The sequence below is a fragment of the Perca flavescens genome, chromosome 11, assembly GCF_004354835.1.
Source record: "Perca flavescens isolate YP-PL-M2 chromosome 11, PFLA_1.0, whole genome shotgun sequence".
In the NCBI taxonomy this organism is placed as follows: domain Eukaryota; kingdom Metazoa; phylum Chordata; class Actinopteri; order Perciformes; family Percidae; genus Perca; species Perca flavescens.
Genome location: NC_041341.1, coordinates 9,865,902 through 9,890,682, shown reverse-complemented (window position 1 = coordinate 9,890,682; position 24,781 = coordinate 9,865,902). Strand labels below are relative to the sequence as shown.

Genomic DNA, 24,781 nt, shown 5'->3' with positions numbered 1-24,781 from the left:
TACAGTTTTCCTGGCTAACCCTTACCTGCGCAAAGAATCCAAATATCACAAATGCCTTTCATGTCGTTTGACAAAAACTTAACTCAAGGTCCACTATATTAGCATTTTTCTGTGCATGCAACTTAATTTTTCTTTCCAGATGTGTTTGAAAGCTCAGCTTTCTAATACTGAATGTAGAGTTTTGCTCCTTTCACGGGGCAGTACATTCGTTTTATCTACTACAGATTGAAATGTTCACCGAAATACTTTTAATGCGATGACAGGAGACTCTGTGATGGTAGTTTAATATATGATTCTTATCAGTGATGTTGACCACATGTTCCCGATGAATCCCGGATGTTCTGCTTGTTGCACACAGATGCTTGGAGATTGAAGGATGGTTTCTTTTCAGCAGTTTAAAGGAACATTTCAAATTGTTCCAAAATCTGTCTTAACACATTACTCACATGGCCATATGTACATTTTGAGAGAGTTATTGATCACGGTAATCATTCCTCCTTCCCATACTGGCCATGCAGTACGTCTAACGCCACCACACTGTAAAGATGCATTCAGATGAAACTAAAACGAGATTCTGAATTATTTCAAAACGTGTGAGAGAGTTGTGATCTCAGTCTGTAAATGTTTAGTCACATTTGAAAATTGTAACATTTTCTGCTGATTATATCTGCAATATCTGCAAAACTGTGTCCAGTTCTTTACTTTGCAACACTTTGTTGCTTGAACAGCAGACACTGTGGACACAGCTCAACCTCTCGAACCTCTTTTTTTTTTTTAATTTTGGTCTCTGCATATGGCAGCCACATGTGGTAAAGCTCTGATGAGTCCGACTCTGCTGGCCATAACATTGCAGGCTAATGGGTTACTGAGTGCTGGTGTGAGTCATCTGTGGGTTTTTTTTTTTCTTCAAGGTGTTCTTCAGGTTTACTTTTTATAAAACATTTTATTTCAAGGGATATAAACAGCAGTTTCTATTTAGGCAAGTTCCTGTTCAGCCATGATGGCAATCACTGCTCATAACTGGGCTACAGTTTTACCTTGTTATTCTGTGACACACCTTCCTGTTTGTCAGTAAAGAGCCTCCCAAACAGCAAGCATTTATTAAAGCATGCAGGAACGTGTATCAATAACTAAGCTGAACCAATGCAGACTTAGAGCAGGAGAATTAGACCAAGTTATGAAAAGGATTAGTTTGATAATTTGTCAAATATGTGTAATTAGTTTTTTATACCGCGAAGATCAATACCCCTCTTATGTCTGTATGGTAAGTATAAAGCTTTAGCAGGTTAGGTTATTTTAGCACAAAGACAGGAAACAAGAGGAAAGAGCTAGCCTGGCTGTCCAAAGGAAACAAAACCCATAGAACCTTGATCGATGTGCTGTCCAACCACATCGGACGGCCAAAGTGTTTATAGCTGGTACCGGTGGTGGAATGTAACTAAGGACATTTACTTAAGTACCCTACTTGAGTACAAATTTGAGCTCCTTGTACTTTACTTGAGTCTTTTCTTCTCATGCCACTTTCTACTTCTACTCCGCTACATCTCAGAGAGAAATATTGTTGTTTTTTTACTCCGACAGCTGTAGTTACTAGTTACTTTACAAATTAAGATTTTTGCACACAAAATACATTTGTTTATAAAATACAATGTTTTATTATCAATTAAACTACCCAACAATATAACGGCCTACAAGTCCAGCTGAAATGATTAGACCATTAAACACTTAGTTGATTGACAGAACTGTTTGGATCGTTTCCAATTTCCAAAATGTGAGGATTTTTCTGCATTGAGTACTTTTACATGTAATACTTTAAGTACGTTTTACTGATGATACTTACATACTGTTAATTATGTAACATTTTCAAAAGCAGGCCTTTTACTTGTAACAGAGTATTTTTACAGTGTGGTATTAGTACTTAAGTAAAGGATCTGAATACTTCTTCCATCACTGGCTGTTATGAACAGTAGCCATAGCCCCCCCATTCTCGATTTCCAAAAAGGTGTGTGTGTGTGTGTGTGTGTGTGTGTGCGCGTGTGGGTGTGTGAAAGAGAGAGAGTGTGTGTGTGTGTGTGTGTGTGTGTGTGTGTGCGTGTGCGTGTGGGTGTGTGAAAGAGAGAGAGAGTGTGTGTGTGTGTGTGTGTTAAGTTTTCTTTACAACAACTTAAGTATAAAAACGACAGTTTGTCGAGGGTTATGTGCCCGACTATTTCTTTGCCCGTGCAGTGATTTCCTGGAGCTCTGTAATGCTGGACCTGCTCTAATTTTACAACAAAATCTCAGTCATTTGTTATTTATCTAAAAGTGAATGTCGTTATCAAGTTAAATCAAGTGCTTTTCAGCAGCATACATACAAAAGGCTTATTTTTCTTTAAATGGTTTGTTTAGGCAACTCAAAGCCCACGGTTAAGGTTATAGAAAGACTGTGGTCTTTATGACAAAGTCTACAATGACTTAAAACGTGAGAGGAATCTGTGGACCTTTTTTTTAATAACGGGGACATGGGATGATCTTATGGAAAGAACCCAATCAATTGCTGACATTAGGAGAAACTGATAAGAGGTAACCCAAACCTCAATGCAAATCAAACCAGCTATTAGGCTAACTGAAATAAAATGCCAATCTCTAGGTATGGTGAAGGCTATGTGATGATATGGGGCAATTTTAATTGCAAAGGCCAAGGGAACTTTATCAGGATCCTTAGTATCCTGGATCCATGAACTAACTGGCCTTTAAAAATAAAAATCTGCCGACCTCTATGGGAACTGAACATAGGGGTGTACTTATTTATTCCCCCTGTATTTTAAGGAAGAACATTTATTTATTTACGATACATTATTCATTCACAAAGAAAATTGGTGTCCTATTTCCTCATTTTCTTTAATTAAGGCATTAAGATCAATTTCCAAAAGATAATTTTTTTATTCCTCTTTTTAATGAACTTTAGCATGGGTGTATTCAATTATGCCGAGCACTGTATATAAACATATGTGGTAGCAAACAGCGGCGATAAAGCTTCATCTTACAGATTCACTGTACTGTTAGTCTTTGTATGTGAGGACAGCTGTGCCGTTGATGTCTCAATGATAACATTAAAAAAATTATTTTTTTCTTTTCCCTCTCCATCAGTCATTTGACATTCTCCATCTGACATTTGGTGTTGGAGCTCTGTCAGCCTGTCTCAAGAAGAAACAGATGCTGTGTTGTTCTAAAGTGGAATAAATACCAAAAGTAAACGGCTAAAGAAGAAATTAAAGGAAAGCGAGTGATTACCAGCCAAACCGAGCTTGTGCATAAAATGGAATTTGTATTGTTGTGGCTGCGGAGGAAAGCTTTCCACAGGAAACACTCCCAGTACTACACACTGACCAGAGAGTCATGGAAAACCGGAAATTATTTCTGGACAGATCAAGAGCCAGATTCATTAAAACGCTCAGACGCTTCTTCTTAAATGGGAGAAACACATTACGACTATTTCACTGATGCAATATGGATTGCAGTGGTGGAAGAAGTATTCAGCTCCTGTACTTAAGTAAAAGTACTAATACCACACTGCGCTCTGTTACAAGTAAAAGTCCTGCATTGAAAATGTTACTTAAGTAAAATTATGTAATTTAAGTATCATCAGTAAAATGTTAAGTAAAAAAAGTGAAAGTACTCGATGAAGAAAAATCCTCACATTTTACAAACTGGAAACAATCCAAACAGTTCTGTCAATCAACTAAGTGTTTAATTGGCTAATCATTTCAGCTGGACTTGTAGACCGTTATATTGTAGTTTAATTTATAATAAAACATCTATTTTATATTTATATAAATATGGGGTGAGGGGGTTCCTTCTCAGGGCCATCCAATCAAGGCTTAGTAGTGGTGGGGAGGGGTTGCAATTCGGTGGGCTGGGGATCTCATTGCTGCTCTTTGCAGATGATGTGGTCCTGATGGCATCATCGGCCTGCGACCTTCAGCACTCACTGGGTCGGTTCGCAGCCGAGTGTGAAGCAGTTGGGATGAGGATCAGCACCTCTAAATCTGAGGCCATGGTTCTCAGCAGGAAACCGATGGAGTGCCTACTCCAGGTAGGGAATGAGTCCTTACCCCAAGTGAAAACCTTGGGGTCTTGTTCGTGAGGGGACAATGGAGCCGGAGTTTGGCGCAGCGGGGGCTGTAATACATTTACTTTATCTCACAGTGGTGACGAAAAGAGAGCTGAGCCAGAAGGCAATGCTCTCGATCTACCGGTCAATATATTCGTTCCTACCCTCACCTATGGTCATGAAGGCTGGGTCATGACCGAAAGAACGAGATCCAGGGTACAAGCGGCCGAAATGGGTTTCCTCAGGAGGGTGGCTGGCGTCTCCCTTAGAGATAGGGTGAGAAGCTCAGTCATCCGTGAGGAGCTCGGAGTAGAGCCGCTGCTCCTTTGCGTCGAATGGAGAGAGTTGAGGTGGTTCGGGCATCTGGTAAGGATGCCCCCTGGGCACCTCCCTAGGGAGGTGTTCCAGGCACGTCCAGCTGGGAGGAGGCCTCGGGGAAGACCTAAGAATAGGTGGAGGGACTATATCTCCCCCAGTCAGACATGGTTAATGTGGCTCGGGAAAGGGACATTTGGGGTCCCCTGCTCTAGTTGCTGCCCCGGATAATTTCATCAGTTACTTTGTCAATTGTTTGGTACTGGGCAGGTGGTGTACGGTGGGTTTAACAGAACTTTTTCTTGAAAAATGATTTGCCTGTTGCCAGAAACAAGGTTGATTGAATTTGTGAGCCAACAAAAACAATGAGCTGAAAGATGCTAAGATGCTCCGATCATAAATCGAGCAGCCCCTTTGACAGAACACATAGTCACGTGATCCATCGTTAATATACAAATATGAATTGATGGTACTTTAAGTCACTGCACCACTTAGCTTGCAAAGCAGCAATGCTAGGCCAGGAGTCAGAGGACTCCGCTGGCTGTGGTGGTCCATGATCATTGAACACGGAGCAATTCTCCACTGTCAAATTTATGTTCTGAACAGTTAAATGTTTCATGAAATTTGAGATGTTCCAGCCCTTTCACACAACCACCGAATTGCATATGTTGCCCCGCAGACTACTGGCATCAATGTTAGTGAAATGAAGCCACACTTTCGACCTCTTGGTTCTTTTGGACATTATAGTATTTTGCTGATGTTCTCCTGCTCGAAACACATGCACTATGTTTTCTCCTACCTCTGTACATAGGCTAATGTAAGTAACATCACTACTAACAAGGCTCCGCCGTGTACTCGGACAGTAAAAAACAAAAAGATCAGAGGCTTGCTAGTGATGTTGCTAGAAAACTCAGCACAGTCTATATGGAAATATTTGATATGAATGTTGGTTTAGCCCTTAGAGTTGCATTGCAGATAAGGGCATGTAAGGTGACATTCAAAATAGATGTAGAGAAGCAAAAATAAGGTAAGTGGGTAAAACCAGATATGTGAAATCCTGATGGAGAAACAGGGACAGAAATGCTGTCTGTGACCTGGGGCAGCATGCATTATATAGTATAGGATGAATTAAGCCATGCAACATTTATGTATATGTACAGTATGCTCTGTGTGTGTGTGTGTGTGAGAAAAGAACAACCAAGTTTAACACAAACGTATAATAAGATTGTATCATGACCAGCAGATCTGAAGATCCCATACATTGAAAACACTTAAATCAGTCCCTCCAGAAAAATGTGATTATGCGATCGCATAATTCAATGCATAATCAGCCAAAGTCCGCATATTTATGTGGGGGCCACATTTTTTTCAAATACGCCGCATTTTCGCCACATAAATTGCAGATTTCCGCACAAAATTGCGCATGATTTCATAGTCCCCGCATTTTCGTTGCAACAAAATGACATATATATCTTAGCATAAAGTTGAAAAATGTTGCGTTTACTTCACACAAGAGCAGCCATTTCCCCCTGTTGCCATGGGAACATTATGAAGTGACGTTATGAAGTGACATTATGAAGTGACGTTATGAAGTGACGTGAACATCAGCGAAAAGCAGGGTGTTGGGGGAATCACTTTTTTTTTTTTCTTTTTCATCAAACCGCAGTTTTTGCAAGTTCCCGCAATTTCATCACATAAAATTGCATAAATATCCCGCATATTCCATCACATTTTTTAAGAAAACGAGCCGCATAATCAAGGATTTTTTGCCCGCAACAATCACAAAAAAACTCAGCATTTTTCTGGAAGGACTGTTTTCCATTCCACAGGTACAACATGGTCTGTAAATCGGTATAAAGACTTCATGCCGACATAATTTGAATCCAGGTTAGCAAAATATCTGTATTGGCTTAGTTTTAAAGCTTACAGTTGTCTCTTTCTGTGTCCAAGGTGCGTCAGTCTTCTCTGAGGTTTTACATCGGCGTGGTTCCCCAGGACACGGTTCTCTTCAACAACACCATCGGCAACAACATCCGCTACAGCCGAGTCACAGCTAGCGACGAGGAGGTGGAGAGAGCTGCCATGGCTGCTGACATACACGCCAGGATACTGGAGCTACCTCAGGGTCAGGCTGGGCTGTGTGAGTGTGTGTCGATAACAATGATGAAAATGCCTTTTCAATGTTGGCTGAAGCAGAACTGTAACAGGGCATTTGCCGATTTGAATCATGACGTTGGAAAAATCTGGATGCATGCAGAAAGCGAACGGTGGTGATGGTAATAACGGAGGTGATGGCGTTGTTGTCCAAACAGGATATGACACGGAGGTGGGGGAGCGAGGTCTGAAGCTCAGCGGTGGGGAGAAGCAGAGAGTGGCGATCGCTCGAACCATTCTGAAAGAACCTCGGATCATTCTGCTGGACGAGGTGAGGATGTGGGAAAGGCCAGAATTCACACAGGGTTACAACACCTAAATAACATACCTTTTTAACAACTTGTCTATGTAGACAAGAAGCTCACACACCAGTGGCATTGCTCACACACTTTCCTGCATAGTTTGTACATGAGCGGTTAAAAAGTATTTTCACTACAGGCCAGGTTGAGGCAGTGTTATTCCAGGCCAATTCAGAAAAATCTTGAGAAATTTCATTATTGCAGAATTGGAAGATGGCAAAACTTGAGGAGGTTTCTACATTGTCAATGTTAAGACCAATGTTGAGACTAAGTCTGAATATCATTTCTCTGTCTTACCCCTTCCCCTTACCCCTACCCCTTCGTCTTACCCCTAGCCCTTTTCCCTCGAAACCGAGGCGTAGGGGTGAAATCATACTCCTATGAAATGAGACACCACTTGGTTATGGTTACGTCATCATACATACTTAGGTCTGTTTGCAATAAATATTTTTATACACACTGCATGGTGTGTTTCTTTCAGTTATCACTGTTTTGAATGTCATTGATGTTCAGAAACACTTTCTTTTTTAACAAAAAGCTGTCTTTATTGCCCAATAAAGTAAACATAACAGGCAAAAACATTATATAAAAATATATATTACAGAACCATTATCAACTATTAGAATCATAACTTACATGTCACACACATAAAAAAGGCAATCCAAAACTACCAAAAACTACAGCGATTCTGAAATTCCAGACCATAGTCGGATGCCTGTTGGCCAGTAACCTTTCCCTCCAACCCCATTTCTTTCATTAGTGTCCTGTATCATAACCAACAACAATGTACAGGTGCATGAACAGGAATGAATTACACATGATTACAATAATACAGTACCAATACAATAATGAATGGCTACAACATGAATGCAGAAACTTCTGCTCGTTTTCAGCCCCGAAAGTGGATCAGCTGCTGGGTTTCCTCAGGCGTCCCTGTGTGATACAGGACGGTATATGTAAAGCACGTATCAATGTCTCCAAAGCAAGTAGTGTTATGCACTGATATCAAACGAAATTCACTGCTAATGGAGTTTAGTTAAAACTGTAGACATGGAGTCCATTCAAGGCAGAGAAATGCGGGACTGTTGTGCAAATCAGCAATGTAACATTAGCGTTAGCGTAGCAAACAAGTGATTTTTAAAAACGTTTCAATTAAGAACATGGTTGAAAATATATATGTAAAGCACTGTGTAGAGCACAAAACAAGACTGTCGTAATTTTTAAATCAATTCTTTAAGCCGAAAATACTTACATTAATGGGTCTCTCTGGTCGATCTGGTCGCCATTGTTGCCGGATGCGCAGTGTATTCTGGGTACCCCTTGCTTTCAAGTAAGCTCGCGAGTTTGCTTGGTTTTAAAGGGTATCTAGCCCTTCCCCTTAGCCCTACCCCTCGATCAAAATGAGAATTGGGATAGCCCTTACTCTCACGTGAACGCGCAAAACTAAGGGGAAGGGGTAAGACAGAAAAATGAGATTCAGTCTTACTTCGATTCCCAATATACTTCCAACATTTCCTTGATTCTGCACTAGGGCAGCTGTGGCTCCTTAGAGCGGGTTTTCCACTAATTACGGGGTTGGTGGTTCAATCCCCAGCTCCTCCTGTACACTTGTCGCAGACTCAGTGTCCTTGGGCAAGACACACAAAGCAGTCATCACATACACAAACACACGTGTTAAATTCACTAGTTGTATCAGGTAGGGTGAATTATGGGTGATTGGGATATACAGTAAAATATGACAGTATAACTATAAAGGGTTTATTTAATCCCCATGTTTGGAATAAAATCCAGCCATTGTAGTTAAATAAAACATAAGCATTATATTTATCTAATCCCAAATAGAGAGAATATTGAGTTAATTCAAATCAATGTAATCAGGCAAATTTGAATTGAAATGCACTTCCTGTCAACCAAGCTAGCTAGCAGCTATAATGTTACCCAGCATGCCGTTCGGCTGTGTAAATTTGTAGGCTAAATGTAAAATGATTAGTGTTAGAAATTGTTTAAAGTCACAAATAGTTGGGTGCTATGGTGTTTTATCCTGTTAAAGAGAGTTAGTTGTGGGTTAGTAATTGTCGTTATAAATTTACAACCATGAGTGAGAAGGGTACGAACACGGCTCCCATTCTGAAGTCACTTGCAGATCAATTCGGCTGTAGCGTTCTCTGCGGCATTGCACCGGTATTATAATTTCCCATATGTATATCATATGGGAAATTAATACGGTTATACTGTCCAGCCTTACTACAATGAGTCGAAAGCACAAAAGTGAATTGTTAATAAAATTCTTATTTGAGTATTTGTTAAGTTCTGTACTTTCTGGGCCATAGACTAAGAATATTTAGATTTAATTCATTGCATTGATTAAATTCAAATCAATGTGCATTGATGAAATTATTACTCAATTATATATCATTGATATGTAGAATTAAATAAATTTGTATTAGTACTATTTACACATTAGGGAGTTTATCTTTTTCAAATCAACTCAATATTTTAGTTTAGGTTATAATTAATTCTGTACTGTTTTCTATTTGAATATACTCATATTAAATGGATAACTATTAAGGGTCTCATTTAATATTTACTCAATACCAAACCATGTGAAATTTAATTAATATTCCTTGTAATCTGTTGCCTCGTTTTTATTGAGTAGATATGGTGTATCTTTTCAAACAGGGAGTTTAAACTGAAATGCAGAGGGTAAGGGAAATCAAACTTTTAATTTAATTGTGCAATAATTAGCTTACACTAGTCTAAATCAATAATGAAATGTGCTGTCCCAATCACTCAAATGTTACTGGGTCAGTTTACACAAAAGTGTATGGCACGTCGCTCTGTAATATGATGTTACCTTCTTTCCTCCACAAATGGATAGATAACGTTAACACCTTCAGTATTACAGAAATGGATCATGTGTTGGGCAAATTCTTTAAATTTATGGCAAAAAAGCATACACAAGACAAAAATTTCAAAAACTGTCCCATCACCCTTAATTCACCCTAGTAGCTAAACTGTCTCCATAGTGGAGCACATTGCAACAAAAACACATTTCATTTGATTATACTACTTATTAATTGCATTATGCTTAATATATTGTGTTTGGTGTTTGTTCCACCAGGCCACATCTTCACTGGACACCCAGACTGAGAGGAAGATCCAGGCTTCACTGGCCGAAGTCTGCACCAACCGGACGACTATAGTGATCGCACACAGGTGACATTACTACCAAGCTGTGTGTTGTATAGCTGGGAAGCTTCCTAATACGTTCCCTTGTTTTGACTTGAGTGTCAAGGCACCGAAGTGCTGCAACGCACTGGATACTGTCTATCATTCGATTAGATTTGATTCAATGTTATTATCATTGCACAATTCAGTAACTCTGATACAAAGTCAGTTAACCTTCCAAAAAGACAAGAAAAAACACAGTAAAAAGCACTGGACCAAGATACTGTAGTTAGGGCTTAACAAGACTACTGTGAGGTCATATTTATGCACAGTTTTGCATACTAACTAATGTTGCGTTTACTTGAAACTCTCCAGTGGTTGTTTTTGTCATTTAACATGAATTTACTGGTGAAATAAGGAAGAGGCTCGATATTTGGTCGCATTTTACGTACAATGATATTGACAAAAAAATCTGAATGTGTCATTATAACTATTTGACTGAAATGGTTATTAGAATTAATCTCAGAAATAATTTTCTTATTCAAAAAAAGACAAAAATGTTTTGACTAAAACTTGACTAAGATATATTGAGTTTTCTAATGACTAAAACTAGACTTAAATTACGAGACTTTTGACTAACAAAAAAAGATGTGTGAATGTATAAATATGACTAAAACTATTTGGCACAAGACTAAGACTAAGACTAAATGAAAAATAGGTGACAAAATTAACACTACTCCACAGCACTGTGGAGCTAGGTGTGACAATGCGAGACCAATGGCGATGCTACACGGCTCTGTTTTCCCGTGTACGAGGGCCTTTTGTTATGGGCAAAAGGTGATTTAATGTGTTCCTGGACCTGAGTTTTTTTATTACTTTGACCCTGAGTGTACGAACACACATTCTGCTATTAAAATGACAGTGTTCTGTTACAATGTGATTACAGTTGTGGTGGTAATACAGGAGCAAACTGAAAAGAAAAAAAAACAAATGTGAGTAAAAGAGATCAAAGGAGAAGAGCGGGTGATGGATGAGGTGAAAGGAAAACAGGATTAGAGCAGACACAAAGAGAGGGATGGAGAGATTAAATGAAAAGCTGATTGGAGGATATGAGATGACGCATGATGACAGGTCAACAAAAGTAAAAGAAACAGATGTCTGGTTATTCATCAGTCTGAGTGATATTGAAAAAGACATGAAAGGCTCTGACACTCGCAGACATTAAAATGCATCAGGAGTGAAGTAGCCTGTGGTGCTGATTCCTGATACAGTTTTTATCATTTCCTCAGTGTTCTACATCAAATGTACAATGGATTATTTTGTTCTTGTTCCATAACAAACATGGTTTCCATTGTCCAGAATAAGATTGACGCAATTGGTCAAAAGGGCATAAGTTAACGGTGTTAACGATCACGGTGTTAACGATCACGGTGTTAACGATCACGATTGTTTTGTGGTTAGTATCCTAGAATCTACTGGCAGTGGCCAGCGCTCGGAGAACAAAGTGACGCGAAGCAGGGTTCAGTTCTTCAATGTTCTAAAGGTTTATTGAGACACACAAGGATATATACATTTTCTAACAATCACTCCATTCCCTTAGATGACGTGAGAGTAGTAAGATAAAAGAAGAGGCTCCATATAGGACAGGAGGATTGTCTTAAGGTCTCAAGGAAAACTGAAACAATTTTTGATACAAATTAAAACAGATGGGAGAGGCTTTTTTCAGAGTATGGAATGTAACATTTTCACAACATTGTATTCTCCATTGTTGTTTTCATCCGTCAGCGCATTCTCATGAACAGGTTCGAATGATATTGTACAAAAACGTATGCACACCAATTCATATGCAATTCCGAACTCGTTAAATACCCCTAACCCCCTAACCCTAATCCCCCTAACCCTAACCCTGCATGTCACTTTTCCTAAACCCAACTGTCGCGTTGTTCTTTTCCTTAACCCAACTCTCCCTTTCTTCAGTTCCTAAACCCAACTGTCCCATTCTTGTCCCGTTCTTCATTTCCTAAAGTATGAATAACGTAACCATTTCACGAACTACCATGAGACTGGGCTGGCTGGTCACGTGAAGCCGGGTAGAGAGAGTCTCTTATCGGTAGTTGAGTTTAGCCGACTTTTTTAAGATTGTGGTTTGGGTTTAAACTCGGTTCTCCTTAAGTAGTACTCCCTCGACACGAACACCTGTTTCCTGGGTGAAAAAAAACTGTTCTTTCCTTAACTTCTTCCAGGACATGAACTCTACTCCCCCACTTGAAAGGCCTGTGTTTAAGGACCCAAACATTCACCCCAACCTCCTCCCTCCTCCCCGTGAGGACCTTATACGCTCTTATACAGCAGCAATCTCTGAATAAAAAAAAAAATGTGGAATACATACGAATTACGGTGCTTTACTTTTCATAGTGATATGTACGAATAGTTAATGAGAACAGCCTGTATCCACTAATTAAAACAGATGTGAGAGGCTTTGTTCATAGTTTGTACAGAATGGAATGCAGCAGATTCACAACATTGTATTTTCCACCATTGTTATTATCCGCAGTGAGGGGAAAAATATGAACTGAACCATGCTGTCAAAACGAGGCAGTAGTGTTTTTATACAGTGATATTATTGATGCATTTTTAGCCATTGCACACGCATGTGAGTGTGCACAACTATGCAAACTGACCCATGCATACAAACACTGTTTACAGATGTTATCTGTAACTAATCATCTGTGTCTAGTACTGAAACCAGCTGAGCTTGGAGCTTTCTAAATTAATTGTATGGTGCTCATTCTCTTAGACCTTACACTGACCAGCAGTCTTTGATCCACCAGCTTCTTAATCTTTCAATAGCAGCAACAGATGGAGTCTGCGCATAGGATCAGGACTGTTTATTGACTTCATCATTTGGGCCTTAAATTAAAACCACACACAATCACAACAGACAGGTCATGATTTCACTCTGAAGGGTGAGCTGAAATCTCTCTTTAATCAACTTCAGTTATTGCACAGAGGGAATGTTTCCCAATCTCTTGAACATGGTAGCAATCTGCTGATAAAGCCGAGCCATGAACTTCTCACCTTGCCATTTACAGTATTTAGGTGGTAGTGACACGCAATGACTTGGTGAAAGACTTAAAGGATGGGTAAACCTAAGTATGTTTTATTAAACTGGCATAAGGTTTCATGGTTTTAAAGACCTTTCTTTACCTTTCTTTACCCTTCTTTAACTTGGATCAATTCCTACACGCTCTAATGAAATTCTATTGTCTTAAAAACACTTGAAAACAAAAGCCAAAGTGTGTTTTGCTTAAAAAGTAGCAGAAGAGGTCCTATTTCTAGTTTGAAAAAATACAACTTTATGCATATTGTGCCCGAAAAAACGAGGACACACATTGGACTGAAGCACCAGAGGTTATACTGAAAAAGAAAAAATAAACGTAAACTAATTAATTTTTTGGGACTTTGAACTTAGTTCAAAATTCATGAATGTAAAATAAAATAAACTATGAAGGTGAACAAGTTCAATTTAATGTGTGTGAACTTTGAGCTAGCTCTTGTTAAGTGTGAACACTGGACAGCGGTGAAAGAAGTATTTGGATCCTTAACTTCAGTAAAAGTACTAATACCACACTGTAAAAATACTCTGTTACAAGTAAAAGTCCTGCATTAAAAATGTTACGTTACTAAAAAGTATCATCAGGAAAATGCATTTAAAGTATGAAAAGTAAAAGCAGGGCTCAACGCTAACTTTTAAAGTGATTGCCGGCTTGGCAACCAGGCATCAGCTTTTGGTTGCAGAAATTGACAATATTGTTGCCATGTTTTAAACTGCCTATATTTGGAGCAATTAATTTCTTATGAGATAATGGCTTGCAATATAATTTCCCATCCCTCTAAAATAGGGGTGCAATGGATCACAAAACTCACGGATTGGATCAAGGTTTTGAGTCACGGATCGGGTCAATTTTTGGACCAGCACAACAAAGGGGGGAATTTAAATGATTATTAAAAATGTTATAATAACTTTTAACAAGAATTACTTCTTTCATCAGTAAATTGCTGTTAAAGACATAAACAGATGACAAAAGGTTATTTTACAATAACTTTGAATGCACCACAAGGTTTACCAGTTTACCAGTAAACACAACATTTTGTCTCGTCTGTTTTGTTTTTGACAGTGACCACAGTGCCAGTTTGTGTCTTTTAGCTCATAGCTTTAGCGGTAGACTAATCCTCTACGGTGAAATACAGTCACCGTTAACACCGTTTAGCTGTCAGCATTTTAACTGTGTTTAATCCAGATACTACTGTAGCTAACGGTAGGCTAACATTACCTGCTGTGTAATGTGTCATTAGTGTTTAGTGTGCGTTGCGCACAAACGTAGTGTTTAAACTTTATGGAGACAACCAACTAAAATATTGATTTCTTTTGAAATTTTATAAGTTTTGATTTGTTTTTATATACAAAAAAACCCACAAATATTGAACAGGTGGTTGCCAAAGGGGGCAACCTGAGGCCATGAAACGGTTGCCAATTGACTCAATCTGGTTAGCCAGGGCAACCGGGCAACCGTTGCTGTCAAGCCCTGTAAAAGTAACGTTAGTCAATGCAGAAAAATCCTCACATTTTATAAACTGGAAAACGATCAAAACAGTTCTGTGTTTAATTGGCTAATCATTTCAACTAGACTTGTAGGCTGCTTTATTGTTGAGTAGTTTAAAGCTATAGTGTGTAGTTTCTGTCTCCTCCATGAGGAATTCTAAATAATCACAACAAAAATCTTAATTTATAAAGTATCTAGTAACTGAAGCTGTCAGATTAATGTGGTGGAGTAAAAAGTACAATATTTCTCTCTTTAATGTTGTGGCGCAGGAGTAGAAAGTGGCATGAAAAGAAGAGACTCAAGTAAAGTACAGTACAAGTAGCTCAAATTTGTACTTAAGTAGAGTACTTGAGCAAATGTACTTAGTTACGTTCCACCACTGACACTGGATTTGTGTCATAAACATTTACGTCTGGCTCAGAAAGATGGTAACATGAGTTGATTTTATCCTTCATTGCATCACAGCCGAGGAGAAGATATGCAGTATAAAGTTTATCCTGAACCTGACCTTAAAAACAGGACATGAACTATATACCCAGAGTATTCTGCCTGCATGTAAACACACTGGGTGTTTTCTTCCTGCTGTAAGGCCTGAATGAGTGGATAAAAAAAACGTTGACGTCTGTAGTCTCTAGGGAGAGATATTTCTACCTTTGACCGAAGTTTTCTATCAAATATTGAAGGTGGACATCCAAAGATAGCCTTGGTGACATTAAAGCAGAGTGGTAGGTCTGCTGAAGCTTAAAGTGACACTCAGCAGTTTGGAGAGGCATGAGCTCTCTTTGGTGGCAGGACCATTTTTTTTTTGTTCTGCACAGTGTCGTGTGCAAGGGTATAATTTCCGCTGAGGGCGACACGTCCCCCTTACTTTTCAATTACCTCTTTTTAGTTTCATATCAGATTTTAGCATTTTTATTTCTTAAAGAAGAAGCAGCACACATCCATGGATATCTTACAACACATTGGAAATAATTCTCCGACTCCCCATTGGGTCACATCACAAAGTTGAGTCCGGAGCTGAGGGCCATTTAGATCACTGTGTCTTTAATTAGACTCTCATTAGAGATAAATATAATATATCATAAATATGAACTTTAATAATTTACAGACAAGTTCATACAGAGTCCTCCATCACTTAGCGGTGTGTGTGTGTGTGCGTGCGTGCGTGTGTGTGTTTGTGTTGGTTTGTGATAATAGAACTGAAGCATGAGCGTGTTTGTGTGTTTCTGTTAGTGATTACTGAGGAATGACATTGCATTTTACTTTTATAAGACAGCTGAACATATTTAACGTCTAACCACACGTTACGACTCCCTCCCACTCTCTCTTTTCTACAGCATGTGTCTCCCTCTTTTCCCATTTCCTCATCTTATCCCCCTCTTCCTCTCTGGCACCTCTGGAATGAATGCCTTCCTTCCTCTGGAGCGATGGGAAGACGCTGGTTGGCACCGTTGTGGCACTTCACACACATACTGTTTTTTTAAGAGTATCTCTGGTTCATCACAGCTTGGATCCTGTGTTCCTAGCCCTGACCATTGCGTCTGTTGTTCATAATTGGGGCGGCAGTAGCCCATAGGGACTTGGCTTGTCGCCGATTCAAGTTTCTGGTTCAAGTCCTGGGCCTTGCCATGGTGCCCTTGAGCAAACTGAACTTAAAGCTACATTGTGTACAAGAATTTCTCCCATCTAGCTGTGAAATTGTATATGACAACCAACTGAATATTACTTTCTAGCCATTCCGATCGTGTTTTAACTGCTACGGTGGCCGAACCCGAAATTAGCTCTTAGTATCTCCATCGTTTACACGCGGCTGTTCTAGCCACTCCAATATTAACTCTGGTCTTGTTGCTTTGCCTGTCGCGTTGTCGTTTTAATTCTCGTTTTCGCTCCCCTGGAGAGTAATCTCCCCCTGGCATCCGTCACGGTGCAGGGTGACACTGACCGGCAATTTCCACTGGATGCGGAACGTCTGCGGAACGTCTTCGGAACGTCGACGGAGTCATTAGGTTTCCATTAAAGTTAGTGTGTGTATTTCCACAGACTGCGGAACGTCTGCGTCCCGACTCCGTCCCAGTTCCATCAGTCTGCAGCCCTCCGCAGCAGATACGCAGAGCTTCTATTTTTGACGGACGACGGAGAGCTCCGCAGCAATTCAGCACACGGCAGATAGTGCGGGACAGGAAGTCGAGCACATAAACAAAATAAATATCCGGTTAATTTTCAAAATAAAATACACCGTGCTCACGACGGATCAAATTTCCCTGCACTACACCTTGAAAACAGCACAGAGTCGTTTCCCCTCTACTCCTCTGGATGGAAACAAACTGTTGTTGGTTTTGTGGTTCTATTCTACGTGAATTCGCGAAGAACTTGTGGGTCCTCGTGACTACAGCTGTCAGTCGCTGCCGCAGCCGTTCCGCAACAAATCCGGACCCGGTGGGTATTTACTGACGGCGGAGCACGCAGCAGACACGCAGCGGAGCCGGTCCGCAGCTGTTACGCATCCAGTGGAAATCCCCGGTGAGTGTAAAAGGGCGAAAGGAAAGGAGGTATCTCCCTCTTTGGCTAATGTATTTTAAAGATGGAGAGAGGGTTTTTGTTTTTGTGTAATTTGTGTTTCTCTGTTCTGTGCACCATCTGACATTACCTGTCATACATTGTGGAATGTGTTTTGTATGTCTGAACGATATAAATGATGCTAATAAAAAATTTATCAAATCATCAAAAATCGTAGGTACAGGCTTCTGAACCAAAAACTACCCAATTGGACCTGAAATTGGGGAGAATCTTTTACTGCCGTTAGCATGTAGCTACAATAGTTAGCAGTGGACACTAATAAAGGCTTAAAAACCAAATACTACATAACCGTACATATATGTTTCAGGAGTAATGTGACCCGGAATTTGGGGAAATTTAACAACATTGGCAGCCAAGATGACATCCTTTACTTCAGTTAGCATGTAGCTAGAGTTGCTGGAGTTGGGTAACACTTAGCCGAGAGTAGAAAAACTGTTGACACCGGAGCGTTCAGAATAATTGGAAATCTGAACGTTTACCTCATTATTTAAAGTTAAATCCAACATTATAACATTGTGGATATGACAGAAAATACGGAAAAGCATAATATGTCCACTGTAACCCATCCCAAGTATAGGAGCAGTGGAAAGCTATATATACAGCATCTGGGGAGCAACTTGCAGTTCAGTGTCTTGCTCAGGAACACTTTAACTGCATGTGGCCAAAGGAGCCTGAGATCAAACTGCCAATCTTGTGGTTGAGGGGCGACCACTCTACCTCTAAACCACAAGGTACCGAACCCCCAACTGCTCGAGGGTGCCTGTCATGGGCAGCATGGTACACTCTGACATCTCTCCATTAGTGCATGTAGAGGTCCTTGCCATGTGTGTGTATTTTAGGCCTGTGTGTAACGTGTGTAATAACTAAGAACAGAGTGAAAAATGGAATTTCCCCTTGTGGGACCAATAATGTATGTCTTAATCTTAATGTTAAAGTGCTCATATTATGCTTTTGGGCTTTTCCCTTTCCTTTATTGTGTTATATATCTTGTTTGTGCACCTTATAGGTTTACAAAGTGAAAAAGCCCAATGTCCACCCCAAAGGGACTTACCATCTCCAACAGAAAACACTGTTCACCAGCTGCTCCAAACAGCTAGCTGCTAGCATGGCACTCCCTCATACTCTGCTTCTGACTGGCTAGTAGTCCTTACCTACCTACTGTGCATGTGCGCCTCCCAACAAAGATGGAACAGAAGTGAGATGTCTCTAGTAGCTAAAACAGAGCTCAACACACAGGGCGAAAAGAGGAGCTGCAGCAATTCGCATTACAACAAAAATATGGTGTTTTTTTAATTAAACTATGTAAACCTATTCTGATATAACCTCTTAATACAATTATGTACTTGAAAATGAGCATAATATGAGCACTTTAATAACATCGTAATTAATTTTGCAGTCTCAGAACGCAGCTACATCACAGAGGAGTCCAAGAAACCCAAACAGTCACGAAAGTGGAAACGAAGCTGACCAGACCTGGTTCAATTTTGGCGTACTTACTGTTGTTATGGGCACACTAGGGTTTGGCAATAGGCTATGTTAAAATTTTCCAAGTGGTCACTATCACCCCCACCAAACTAAAAAGCAAACTCTTGGACACTGGCTTTTTATTAATTAAAGAGGAATGACGTTTGATGTCTGATGTTACAGGTTGTCCACCATTGTCGGAGCAAACCAGATCCTGGTGGTTCACAACGGACAGATAGCAGAGAGAGGAAGGTACGGTTGTGTTTTGGGGATGTCATCAGAACATTTTTAACAGCCACTGATGCGTGCCTGTGTGCGTGCCTGCGTGACACACCTGAATGATTGTGTGTCCTAAGTGCTTGCAAATTTGTTATCTGTAGATCAAAACCTTAGAGTGGGTTTTTGTGTGTGACCCTAAACCCCCTCTGCTATCCTTCTAAGCCCCAGAGGCTGTGATGGACCACAAAGCACACACACACACACACACACACACACACACACACACACACACACACACACACGGTGGAGTGGACACTTCCGATGCATATTGTCTATTGATATAGGTGCTGGTTATAAAGACTTCAATACACTGAGGTCACTTTCTCACACACACACACACACACACACACACACACACACACACACACACACACACACACACACACACAGGCAATGACAAGCAAGAGGAAGTCTCACTCTGGAATGTTTAACTTCTGATAAACATAGATCATCAAGCTGAATATATTGTCCGTAATAACACTTAGGTATCGATTAGAACAGTGGTTCCCAACCTGGGGCATCCCCAGGGGGGGCGCAAGTCTTTATCTGGTTTGAGGTTGAGGTAAAAAAAATATATATATTGCACATGTTAAACAAATTATGATAATACACTATATAATGTATACAAAAGTCTGTGTGAAAACTATATATTTTGTTGTATCCTTGTTTTTTCTGCCACCACGGCATCACTATTTTATGAATGAAACATGGCGGAGAAACGTAACAGTGCTGATAACTCCTCTGTATCAAAAAATAAAGTAAGGCTCTATCGCAAGGGTTTTGGGGGGGGCTCATGAGTAGGGGGGGCGCCAAGGAAAAAAGGTTGGGAACCACTGGATTAGAACACACCTGAGAGGTGAGTTGGTCAAATACAGGGCTGTGGTGCAGGGACTTTGGTTTCCCCTGCAGGCATGTGTGGGGAACACCAACCAAAAAGCTTTCATCTTTTGATTGACACTGTGATGTAAACACAAGACAGGTCCATTCAACCTCCGGTGTCAGAATACACACAATTTCCTCCCACAGAGTGTGAGAGTGTATCATGAAACAGAGACAGGAAGAGGCATCATCCCGTCCTCAGGCTATCCCTGTCCTTAACATTCTTTACAAGGACTACATCCACGCTAAGGTGGCAAATTCTGAAAACAGTGTTCATGTGTTATTACAACATGCGTCCAAACTAATGTTTTTAGGTGGTTTTCTAAGGATCTTCGTCTACTCTAAAACATCTTTTGGCTATTTCTTCTTTCTTCGAGCAAACATCTGTTAAGGAGTGGGACAGGCACAGCCCAGTTACCCAGCCCAGTCTTCTCTTGCTCTGTTTTACTTCAGCCAAACTCTTGTTTAAGTTTATTTATATAGTTTGGTTTTTTTTGGGGTGGTTTTTGACTTTGTCGAAAAAGAGAAAATGCGCCAAATTGGATTGGAAAGCGCCTTTGTCGAAAACGTTTTGACATAGCGAACATTTAACTCATATGACTGATCAGCTGTTTTTTTCTCTGTCGGCATCTTCAAAGTGTCTTCCTCTGCAGACAGCATGACACATGGCCAATATTAGCTGACATAAAAGAGCTATTAAAACTCACTAACGAATGAACCAAATTCCCAAAGACCTTTTTTGCAACATTTCATAAACATCTGGCAGTGCGGGGTTAGACATAGCTGAGCTCTACTTGAGGCTAGCAACTCGAGGCTACATTAGCTGCCACTAGCATTACACAGCTGAATCACATAGTTTGTACTCGGAAGTCGGAAACCAGCCCCCTGACCTTGGATTTCTGAGCTCGGAACTCGGACAACAACCGAGTACCCAGAGCTAAAAATCCCAAATGGCTGCCCCGTGCGTCAACAGTTGTGAAAGCTGTAGTAACATACAGTTCTAAGCACTTCTGTCTCATTTGTGTCTCACTAAATCAGTCGTACAAACAGTGCTGTCCATCTTCTCTCTGTGGACATGTTGTTACACTGTTTCTATGCACAAAAAAAATAGCGTAATGCGTTGTTATAAACTGGCATTGCTAACAATGGCTAGCCTGGCTAGAGCTAATGAAAACAATGAAAATCCGACTTGTAAATGGTGTTCAACTCAGGTGTGACGTCATTCCCAGCTTTGGCTTCCGAGTTCCTAGGTAAATGAAGCGCGCTCTCAGAAAATAAATTGTCAGTAATTAAGTTGCATTGTGGGTAGTGTAGGCGCCAGGTTTTAACAAGAAAGAAGAATGTGTGCTAACAGAAAATACATTATCTCTGGTTCTGCTGCATCAGTTATGATGCTTTCTTTTGGGTCTGACAATGTTATTGGAGTGCTGTGCTAAACCAGTGGAGTGCTCCTTTGCGATCAGATGAGCCTTAGCATCATTTTCTCTTTTTTCTTCTTCTGCTTTCTTTATTTTTCTGTCCTCAGATTGACCTCTTGACCTCCTCTTCCACTCTCTCTGCCCATGCTTCTCTTTATTTCCCCTCCTTGTTTCTCATTCTTTCTCCGCATTTCTGCTTGTCTGTGTTTCCTCTGCATCAACCTGTTCTTACCATTGCTCCCTCTGTCTTGCTCAGTTTGTCTGTATCCTTATGTCTGAGCCTCTCTCTCTCTCTCTCTCTCTCTCTCTCTCTCTCTCTCTCCCCGTCTGGCAGTCCAGACAGTGACACACTTCTGGTTTTACTAATTCATAGTAAAGTTGTTTAAAGTCTGCAGGAGGATTTTATACAGCTCAACTTTGTTTTTAAAGCCGCTCTCGTGTCACAAGACATTACTAGTGACCCACCTTCTCCCCTGTCTGCTCTCCTCTGACTTTAATTTGTATTCTTTTGTTTAAAAAGAAATGTTGCTCCCTTTCTTTTTTTCTTTTTCTTTTCATACCTCACCATAGCAGGTATTGTAAGAAAATCTGGTTTGTTCTTTCTATACTGTATAAATATTTTGTATTAGCAATGAACAGCTGGCACGCACAATAAAAACATTTCCTTTTTCATGTTTAATAAAAATAAAAACAGCATGTAGCCCTGACAGCACATCTCCTACACATTGTATTTACTAATACAAATGTGTTCTATATGTTCTATATTAGGTGTCATGGTTGAGCTGGTAAAGGAAAAGTCCAACATTTTGGATGTCCAAGTTGGGTTATTTGCTCTCACTTGCTCTTTTATTTTTTTTATTTAAAGGTCCCATGACATGGTGCTCTTTGGATGCTTTATATAGACCTTAGTGGTCCCCTAATATTGTATCTGGGTGCAGAATTACAGCCACTGGAGCCAGTCCCACAATGATTTTTCCTTAGTATGTGCCATTTCTGTGTCTGTAGGGGAGGGCAAGGTGGAGTGTGGGGGTGTGGACCAACTGCCACTTTGCTCGTTTGAAAGCCAAGATGTCTCTCTCTCATGGGTGGGCCAAATTCTCTGGGCGGGCAAAGAAGAGAAAGGGGAGGTAACCTTGCTCATAAGGAGCAAGATTCCAGATTGGCCCATCTGAGCTTTTCATTTTCTGCCATGGGACCTTTAATCTGGAAGTCAAATATTAAACACAAAACTTTGAAGGCTGCAGCTTTATCAGCACTTGGGCAGTGACTCCTCTGACTTTCATCTGAAGTGTTTTTTGTTTTTTTTCACATTTTAAATGTGTGCATCAGAATGGAAATACCATAAACTTGAGGGGGACAACAGTTTCTAAATATGGCAATTTTTTTTTGACAGTCAGAGAAGAATTACTGAGCCTTGTTTGATGTAGTTTTGGTCAATTTTGTTAGTTTCTTATCTCATCTCATCCCACTTTCTCCCTGTGTTCAGACATGACGAGCTGCTGGTCCAGGGAGGTCTGTACGCTGCCATGTGGATGAAACAGCAGAAAAGTCACGACACGCAAACAGAAACACAGACAAAAAATCAGACTCAAGACACTTGACATTGAACTGAGTGTGAAAATATTTTTTATTCAATACTCACCACATAATTTTTGGTAACATATGATGTATTGTTATCTCGTGTATCTGCACCTACAGTACAACTGAAGAACTGGAGAAAGTGAAACCCTGCAGAAGGTTGTGACATTAACACCATTATCTGTTGTCATGGTTCATCATACCAGCAACAGCTAGATCCCACCAACTCTTTTTTTTTTCAAAAAGTGGACCATTTTGCACTTTTCCCCTCATTTTGTATTTAATTATGAGGTTCAAATACTTCATTTTGGTGACTTTTTTATGCACTAATTTCTGCTGGATTAGTTTGTCGCTTTTTGATGCACAGAAAATGTTTTCTACAAAGTTGTCAAATTGCTTACCATGGTCACACACACACACACACACACACACACACACACACACACAGAGTCTACGGGCCTCTTTCTTGTTGGTGGCGCTGGTTGACACGTGTCGAACTGGCGTGACAACGGCCAAATAGTTTGCAAATGGGTCAAATCTCCAGCGTGCACAACATGAGAGTGAGAAAGGTACGAGCCAGTTTCACGCAGCATTACATTCGTGCCATTAACATACTCTGCTGATGCCAAACTGTTGCATACAAATGCAGTTACAGTTGAAGTTGCAGAAAAATGACAAGCTAACAACCATAGCAGCAATGCCGTAATGAACAATGGGAAGAGTTTCCTAAAATGTCAAGGTAAACGCTTCCCTGCAGCAGAAGAAGCTGGAAGTGGTCACATATTTTGCTTGTGGAGATTCCACCCGAGTCAATAAAAGCAGAGGCGATTATGTTACAGGGATTGTTTTGGTGAAAACAACCTGACAGGGCTGAAAGTGCCGAAGTCAAAGGTTACTGTTTAGAGTAAAACTATATCAGCCGCCTGAGGGCCGTCAGACACCGCCTACCAAGAGCCTGGGTCTGTCCGAGGTTTCTTCCCAAGAGGGAGTTTTTCCTCGCCACTGTCGCACTGCTTGCTCTTGAGGGAATTACTGTAATTGTTGGAATTGTTGGGGCTTTGTAAATTATAGAGTGTGGTCTAGACCTACTCTATCTGTAAAGTGTCTCGAGATAACCTATGTTATGATTTGATACTATAAATAAAATTGAATTGAATTGAATTGAGGGCCAGAAAGAGGAAGACAGATGGAGAGGGTGTTGTTGGTTGAACTGTGTGTTATGAATAAAAGCCTCTGAAACAACAACTGTGTCACAGCCTTTCTCTGTCATATGATATTTCACTTTTAAGGGCTCTACATCAGGAACTGTATCAGAAGCCCCTGTCAGACACACTCTGAGAAGAGAAATAAATCCGTAAAATAGAAAAAAAGGTCTGGCAGCTAATTACCTGAACTTTGCCCCGTAATTAAAGCGTAACTCTTGCCAAAATGCAACCTAGGGTCTTTTTGTGAATGTACCCGAGTCAAACTTTCGTTTAAAAGCATATTTAGGACGGAAGCGTCACTTTTAAGATTTACCGTCTTTTCGTTTTTCGGTCAAATGGCCTTGGCACTTTTAGGCTAGCCTCAAAATAGCTATTTTTAAAACTCTAAGAAGGCTCGACACAACATGAAACTTTGCTCGAAGTATTACCAGGGGCTCTACACCTTATCCAAAGCATTGACAACATTGTTTGTGTACCCAGAGTTTACTAAAAAGGTTTTGAACAACTCACCGTAGCTCTTGTTGTTTCCGGCCGCTACCACCTCGGCAGTCAAAACGAGTCGATATCAAAACAAGTAGCTACGGATTTAGCATATCCCTTGTGCACCGGTGTAGTTAAGGTTTAGAGCCCCTGGTGATACTTCAGGCAAAGTTTCATGTTGTGTCGAGCTTTCTTAGTGTTTTAAAAATAGCTATTTTGAGGCTAGCATAAAAGTGCCCCTACTGATCTCATTCAAAAGGCCATTTGA

The 24,781-nt window shown here is 40.3% G+C and overlaps 1 protein-coding gene across 1 annotated transcript in view; it reads left to right on the top strand.

The window, feature by feature from the left end:
• abcb6b (ATP binding cassette subfamily B member 6 (LAN blood group) b) overlaps window positions 1–23,049 on the top strand; it is a 49,158-nt gene extending 26,109 nt beyond the window's left edge. Inside the window, exons 15-19 of the mRNA XM_028590415.1 lie at window positions 6,359–6,533; window positions 6,721–6,833; window positions 9,983–10,077; window positions 18,858–18,926; window positions 22,737–23,049. Of these exons, the coding sequence (XP_028446216.1) occupies window positions 6,359–6,533; window positions 6,721–6,833; window positions 9,983–10,077; window positions 18,858–18,926; window positions 22,737–22,851 (567 nt within the window). The 3' untranslated portion in view covers window positions 22,852–23,049. The remainder of the gene's footprint in view (window positions 1–6,358; window positions 6,534–6,720; window positions 6,834–9,982; window positions 10,078–18,857; window positions 18,927–22,736) is intronic.
• Window positions 23,050–24,781: the final 1,732 nt, after the last annotated feature.